Source organism: Lytechinus pictus, chromosome 15 (genome assembly GCF_037042905.1).
Source record: "Lytechinus pictus isolate F3 Inbred chromosome 15, Lp3.0, whole genome shotgun sequence".
Classification (NCBI taxonomy): Eukaryota; Metazoa; Echinodermata; class Echinoidea; order Temnopleuroida; family Toxopneustidae; genus Lytechinus; species Lytechinus pictus.
This window is the reverse complement of record NC_087259.1, coordinates 952,681-961,183: the sequence shown is the minus strand read 5'-3', so window position 1 is coordinate 961,183 and position 8,503 is coordinate 952,681. Positions and strand designations below refer to the sequence as shown.

At 38.2% G+C, this 8,503-nt stretch overlaps 1 protein-coding gene across 1 annotated transcript; it reads right to left on the bottom strand.

The window, feature by feature from the left end:
- Positions 1 to 253: 253 nt before the first annotated feature.
- Positions 254 to 1,867, bottom strand: LOC135156863 (uncharacterized). Its single transcript, XM_064110610.1, has one exon. The coding sequence runs from the start codon at positions 1,865 to 1,867 to the stop codon at positions 254 to 256; it is 1,614 nt and encodes a 537-aa protein (XP_063966680.1).
- Between the last annotated feature and the right edge of the window lie 6,636 nt (positions 1,868 to 8,503).

Genomic DNA, 8,503 nt, shown 5'->3' with positions numbered 1-8,503 from the left:
AACAGTATGGTCTACCCTATCAAATGCCTTAGAGAAATCTGTAGTTACCATCACAGTCGTAGTACCCTGCTTATCTGCATTTTTACAGAGAAAGTTGACAATATCTACTAAGCAATGTGTACATGACATACCAGGCCTACTACCAAACTGTTTAATGTCAAGGGATAGGGAAACAGCTGACATTAGCCACCTAGTAATGAACAACTCTGCCAATTTTGCAAAGTGATCTGTGAGTGCAATTGGTCTGAGTTTATCAAATCTGGCAGGTTTCTCTTTTGGAAATTGAGACTACAATTGCTTGCTTCCACTGAATTGGGACAATACACTCAGAATAAGAACAGTTCAGAATGTGACTAAGTGGGGAACTCAGTTCCGTTGCGAACATTTTGATAAGTCTTGCAGAGATTCCATCCGGTCCCGAAGACTTTCCTGGGGTCACTTTCTGCAGTTCTCGCATTACGTCCCATGGTTCAACTCTTGGAAGAGGTTTATAGGGTATTCCGCGTGATGGAAGTTTGGACGGGTCCAAGGGTGGTATACCACTAGAGACATCGGTGAAGTGCGCATTGATATATTCAGCTACAACATCAAACTGTGACTGGTCAACTTCAGGAACAAAGATCGACTCGTCGGATCGGTGATGCGATGTCATGAGCTTTATGTGTTTATACCATGACGCAGGATCATCATTTTTCAGTTTAGCAACTGGGTCATGATAAAACTCCTGTTTTGCCCGACGAATAGATCGGCAGATTTTATTGCGACATGCTCTCCATTCACTCGGCGGCCCATTGACAAAGAGACGTTGTCGTTTATTAATCAGCGATTTCACTTCAGGGGTTATCCACGGTTTGTCCCTTGGATGAACTCGAACTGTCTTCAGGGGAAAGAATGTCTCAAGGCCTTGCTGAAGGATGGAATAAAATTCATCACATTTAGCTTGAGTATCTGGGGCGTCATGGACATTCGACCAAGACTGGTCCGAGATCCACCTTCCAAAACATCTTGCATCCGAGTCCCGGATAGGTCGTAAGATGCGTTTTCTAGTCACGTTCGGCTTTCGGGGAAATACGTCTTTTGGGATCCATGTTACCACGTTATGGTCGCTACTCCCGAGAGGAGACGTAACGACAACTTCCCGATAGTAGTCACTAAGATTGGTTAAGATCTTATCCAGGATTGCGTCGAGTCTTGTGGGCTTATCAACAACCTGTCGAAGCGAACAGTTGACACAAATATCATCTGTATTCAACTGGTTGAAGTCACCGAGAACAATCAAACCACATGACGGATGAATCGATCGCAGATTATCAACTGACTGGACGATGTGATCGATTAATTGTTCATCAGTTCCACTATTTGGAGGAGAATACACGACAGCTATGTAGATACTGGATATTTCCCGCGGGAGGCGACGGGGACGTATTTGCACCCAGGTGATTTCAAGTTCATCAGGAACAGCAATGCCTATAACAGGAGAAGGGTTAAGTTCATCTTTTATAATCAAAGATACCCCTCCCCCTCTCCGTCTGGTGCGACATTTTGAGAAATGTGAGTATCCTTGGACTGACAAATATTCCACAGTATCTGATGTCAACCATGATTCAGTCACAGCACACACATCAATGTCATTATCCCTAAGAAATACCTCAAGCTCATCAAACTTATTGGTCATGGACCTCAGGTTACTCATGAAGAAATGTGGTAGATTGTAGCTTACCCGACATGGTTTGAGGTCTCTACCAACTTGAACAAGATTCCGATGGTCTGCGGTCCCTTTTGTTTTTGTCAAAACAGGGACATGTCGATTTGAGATACGGGTATCAATACGACGAATCTTGTGAGCCCCAGCACGTCTTCCACGCATTCTCAGGATCCCATAATCTTTGACAGTAGTATAAGTTTGTGCAGGCAACGGGGACCTAGCTTTATAACTATTACGCAACATATAAAGCTGGTGAATAGAGTACGTGATGCGGGGGGTTCCCATTGTTCTCATTGTTGTTCGATAACAATCACAAAAGGCAAGATCAGGTTCAGTTTCACCATTTTCACGAAGATTCCCGCTCGTGCACTGGGCAATCTCTCTGGCACACGACAGCGGGGAACTCACGGTGTCGTTTCGATGTAACACGGCGTACACACCCGTAACGCATATCACAGCTAGCACAACGTTCAACAAATCCAGAGTTTTTGACAAAGCCATATCACAACATTAGACTAAATCAGTAACTTAGGTTCACGTATATTACTGTTGGCATATTTAATGCATGTAGCCGTTGTTTGCTTGGTTACAGTACATGTTTTCAATGGAATTTGCACATTTTATCAAAAATTTGTATGGCATTGCCGGGAGAATCCCCATATTTTAGAATCTAAATAAATTTGCTGCCTAGAAATTTAACTATGTATAGAATAGCTACAAATATCTGAAAATCAATATTTAGACCAAAACTGACTGATACAATGGTTGGGATGAACACCAACAATATAGGTCAATTTGGTGCTTACATCCAGTGAATTGGTGATATAAGCCAGTTTTGAATAGAGCCCATTCTGAACCCATGATAGGGCTTGAGAGTTTATACACCCTCAAATATTCACGGAGACTCGGCAATGAAAATTGCATTTATAAATTCAGATAAAGTCCAACTGGTGTGTTGGTCCAGTAGAGCGTCTGTCTCACAACCGGGAGGTCGGGGATTCAAGCTGCGGCAGCGTCAGACCAAAATACATTATAAGATGGGAGTTGCTGCTACCCTGTTTGGCATTCAAGGGGTAAAGTTATGTCGACCCAGCACTGCACAGTGGCAGCCTACCACACGATCACTTGGACTTTTGTAGTAATTTTTGTAGTATTTCTATTTCAGATATCATTTCGAACAATAAAATATGGATTTTTTTTAAATCATTAACTAGTGCAGCAACAGGAGTGTAACAGGGGTCGGTGGCCAGAGGGGGCAAGAGCCAAAAATTTCCCCGTCATATCATGGTATGAACAGGCAGTGATATAAATAATGAGACAAAATTTTCAAGGGGGCCAGATATGGCATATCGGGCAGAATTTTTTTTTTTTTTTTAAAGTTGCGAGCGAGCAAAAATTTTGACATTTTTATAACAAAAATCAAATTTTGTGATAGATTTTGACATAATATTCAGAAAATGATATATTTCACCCTTCTCTTTTCTTTTTTTTGGGTCTGTACGCCACTGTGAGTGAACAGGATTCTTTTATTATGATTGTGCGCAAACTCTATGCGGCAGTAGTGTGAAGCATAAAAAAAGAGGGGCATAGTATGGCGCAGGGCCCAAAAAGCTGCTTAATATAATTCCCGAGCAAGCAAAGCGAGCGAGAAAAAAAATCACCTTTTCATGTAAATCTAACTTTGAGTAAACTTTCAGTTAATAAAGTCATATCTTACACTTTTCCTTTGCTTTTCTTTTCTCTTTTTCTTTTTTTTGTTCTTGGTTGTATAATTTTGAGGGGCCATGGCCCAGCCCGTTCCATCTGTACGCCAGTGCTATGTGGGGGAAACTCTTGATATCAAAGCCATTTTAAACCTTACAGATTGCCGCTATTTTATCAAATCGTGGGTAAATGCAATATATAGCTTTTACATAAAACATTATTTCAATGCAATTTTGAGGGGGCACAACATAGCAATGTGGGAAAATTTGTAAAAAGTCGCCAACGAGCGAAGCGAGCCTGACAAAAAAAAAATTTGCCGTTTGAAATGTAATTAAAATTATAGATAGATTGATAGATTTTCCATTATATTCAGCAAATAACGTATTTCATTGTTTTCCATTCATTTCATTACGTTGCCCCCTATATATTCTTTTATTTCCCCTTGGATGTTGAACAAAGAGCTCCTTGTATGCCAGTGATTGAACGTAAAGCTTAATGTAGGAATGGTCCTCACGGGGGGGGGGGGGGGGGGGGGGGGGGGTAAAGAGCCCCTTGAAGGTTACAGATGAAGAGCCCCTAATGCGTGGGGTCTGGGGCAGAGCCCCCAGTAGCTTTGGAGATCTAGTCAAAGTAAACATTAACAGACTTTTTACTGGTAATTAAAGCTTTACCTAGGTAGGGACATAATGTATAAAATGAGGATATTCAAGCCTGATTGCGACTGTTATTGCATAAGATTAGCAAGCTTATAACACAATGTTATATGTAGTCCAACTTTCTTCCTTCTTCTTTCTTCTCTATTTTCAATCCTCGATTGGTAGCCCGGTCGTGTTTTTAAGTTCTTCTTTTTTTTTCTTGCCCCTTTTCTTCGTTTTCCAGTTTATCTTTTGGCGTATTCCATTTTACCTTCATTTCCCGCTTTTGTCATCTTTTGATTTATTTCTCTTTCTCACTATTAATGTATAGTAGGCATATTTTGGAAAGATTTGTTCTTTGTCACATGTTCTTCTTTCGTTCTTTTTTCCCACTTTCCTTCCGTTTTCCGTTATTCATGTTATTTTTCTTAGTTTTCTTTTCACTTTTTCCCTTTCCTTTTTCCTCCTCTCCTTCCCTTTCCCTTTCTTTCTCCCTCCCTTTTCTCTTTTTCCCAATTTTTAAAATAATTTTCCTGGTGAAATCTGCCCCCCCCCCTGTTACGCTTGCTGTGCAGCAAGGAAATAGTGCAGATTATTGTCATGGCAAGACAGTGCAGTGCCCGTGTGCAGGGAAACAAAACCTACGACAGAATAACCCACATAGTTTGATAATTCTGTACATCAATTAAAAAATGGAATTGATTGTGTATTGAATAAGAAGTCAGTCCTTGTAGTAAAATCAAATGATATAGATATTTTGCTGTTTGATCTTTCATGTATAGAAGTAAGCTGTATTTGATCCGCACCTATGATAGGGGTATTGTTATCACATTGACTGACCACAAAGTAATATGAAAACCATGTCACTTGGGAAAATAAAGTGTAATTAATTTTAATTGAGACCTAAAAGTTAATGTCTTGGGAGTCTTTGAGCTTGATGACAATTCAAACATAGTGCATCCAATACCTCTCTCATGGAGTCATAGGTGAGTATTCGGTTAACTGGACAATGTTTAGTCCAAGGTTGTTCATTATAGAGTAGTGTTTGATGGAACGTTCTGCAATTTAAGGTTTAGGATGAGTAAGTCATGAATAAACTTCATGTTTTTAAACTTTTCTGATTGAAGGTCTTTTAATTAGGGATGGGTGAGAAAATTTCAAAAATTAAAAAGATCATGGGTTCAAATCCTCTATCAGGCACCCATCAGCTGCACCCGATCCAGGAGAGGTGAATAGACGCCTGCAGGATTAATTCCTAGTACGCACTGAGAAATGACAGCTCAAAGTGAAGAGTAAAATACTTTTACCATTCCACTATTTTGCAATAGGTATTGCAATAAATAAGCAAGCCATGCTTTTAGCTCTCACTTGATTTCAGATGATGTAAGAAAATTGATTATATCCACTGTCCCAATGAAATAGGATTCATTTCTGGTCTTTAAAAAGGTGATTATAAATATACCATGTCTTGATACCAGACTAATTCATTAAAAAAAATGGAATCTCCGAAAAAATAATTAGTATGTGCAGTAGTGTATGACTGTGCCCTAGGAGCTACATGCCATATATGGTATGCCCGGAAAATATATGTCATTAAGCATTTCCTTCTTTATCCTTCATTATGTGGAAGCGTCGTGGTGTAGCGGTTCTGACTCTTGCCTTGTAATCAGAGGATCGTGTGTTCGAATCCCACCATGGCCTAGCGTCCTTTGGCAAGGCGTCAATCCTCACTTTGCCACTCTCACCCAGGTGCTAATTGGTTACTGGTAGGAAAAGACCGTCATTGTGGTTGGTTTAGCAAGTGTGCGCCTAACAGGCTGCTTGAAATACTATGACTCCAGTGACCGGGTAATAATAATTGTGAAGCGCTTTGAGCAGTCGTAGATTGATAAAGCGCTATATAAATGACGATTGTTATTATTATTATCACTTAATGTTAAATTGTAGCTTCTCTATTATACACTGTCATGTTTAGCAGCTGTTATACAATAATCCACCAGTACATATTTAGTTTTTATTGTTATTACAAGTTACAACTATATCAAATTATCAATACTGCTTCAAAAACTTGTCTTGTATCAAGAAGTGACATAATTCACATTATGCCACATTCAAACCAGGTTAGGTAAATAGGTACTTGGCAGTATTGAAATCTTAACCAAAGTTAAGTTTTTGAAATTTTATCATAACTTTGAAAGTAAATCGATCTATTGCATGGAACTTGGACATAAGTGTAATCAAGTATCACTGATCATATTTGCAGAGTTTGAGGTCGCATGTCTAAGGACAAAGGTCATTTTGAGTCAATGAATTAGTTATTTTATTATCGTATTAAATGTGTTTTTGTTATTCATTTCTGTTGTTTTCAGCATTGAACCCCATAATGCAGACGAGACTGCCAGAGGCGTTCCACTTGTTATTTATGTTTTATTTCTTTTCAGAATTCTATCGTTTTAAACATCAATGTGTATGTAAAGGTACATGACTGATTGTACTTTCTCTATAATCTGCATAGTCCCTTTCTCAGGGTTTGGTTCAATACTGAATTTTCTGACAATATTGTCTCATAATGCTTGTACTATTGTAGATATTCTGTGTGATAATTTGTAATTCATGTATGATGCATATCTCATATCATAGGACTTTGGTTTCTTGTATGTCATCTAGAATCCCTCTATGTCCATTTCCCCCCCATTGCTATCTCATCTATCTCCCTCAGCCCATCTGTCTTTCTCTCCTCTCTCTCTCTCTCTCTCTCTCTCTCTCTCAACTCTTGCCATGTGTTCTCTCCCTCTATTTTTATTAATCTATACTCTTCCCCCTTTTCTTTCTTGATTTCTCCTTTACTTTCTTCCTTGCCTTCTCTCTTCCTTTCCTACTTTTCCTTTCTTACTTTTCCTTTTTTTGTATACCTTGTAACATCTCCACTCCCCAATCTTCTGCTTCCTATCTCTACTGTATATAGTCACTCATGCTTGTCTTTGAACTCTCCACTTCTCAGCATGCCATTGGAGAGCCCATACACATACTTCCCCCACACACCCTCAAATAAACCAACCCCACACACACACTCATGTTCATACACACTCCCTACAACACATATCTGCAATGCACATCCCAGACCCTTGTAAGTGCTGACGTATCCTACTCACATATGGCACGTACATCTCATCATTGCCAGCCTAGGTTCAGTTTGATTTTTTTTCTTTCATGGCATGGGTAACGATTCGTATTAGAGCGAAGTAGCTTCGTTCGCTTTCTATCATGGATTCCAATAAGGAAGAGGGTCAAAATACTGTTTGGAAGGAGCCAGCGTTCACTTCAATCATCGGAGGTAAAAAAAAATCCCAATTTGGAAATAAGTGTGTTATATTCTTGTATAATGATCTTTTTAGCCAAGATCTCTAAAATTTATAGCCATTGTTTTTCTCTTGGGTAGAGATGTCATTATGTTCCAACCGCATATCATTTTGCAGTCTGATCACCATATTGTTGTTGAAATTCTTGTCTCGTTTTGACGTCGCTCAAGGCTCATTGTTAATTTATGTTTTTGAGAAGACAGTGTTCTTCTGTTAGCAATATGAAAGGTTCATTCAGGCAGTGATTGTGCACAATGTAATTTATAATTGTATTGTCATTTTTAAAACAAATTCTGAAAAGTCTAGTGGTTGTAAATTAACGTGGATTGTAAAAAATCTGCAATTTTCTATTCCCTTTTTTAAAATAAATATTTTAGCATTGTATCTTAAATCTTTTTGTGAAAGTGAAAATTTAGTTGAATTTGCCATTGTTCAACCCTGCACACTCTTTAAAATGATAATCATTTGTTGCGGACAAAATTGTTAGTATGTGTCTGATTAAGATAATTGATTAAGAATGGCCAACTTATTAATTGAATTGTACCAGAATTTTTCTTTTTGTAGATTTTGGGGTCAGACACATATTGATCAATATATTGGTTAAATTGACAACTCCTTTTTACTGCTTTAGTCACACAAATGGAACCAAACTGACCAATGATATGTTAAAAGCTTTGATCTATCTGGAGTCATTTTTGTTGATGGACTGTACAGCTTAAGTTCTTCTTTAGTGCATCTTGGTATCACAGAATGAGATAGACAGTAATAGAGTTAACCTAAATCTTTTAACATGATTTGGACTTGAGGAATTTGATTTTTGTTTTAATAAGTACAAAGCAATTATAACTTACTAGTGTGTGAATTACATGTATTATAAATTATATAACTTTCATATTTCAAAGATATTTTACTAATAGTTTAAGATGATGATCTTGAGAAGTTGACAATTATTAAAACATCTATGAAAGAAAGGATGTTTTATACATACACCTATAAAATGTACACACATACTAAACAATCAAGTGATACTAATCTTATAATACATGTCCATAATGGTTTCCACTACCATCAACATAATCTGTCAAACAAGACCCCCCCCC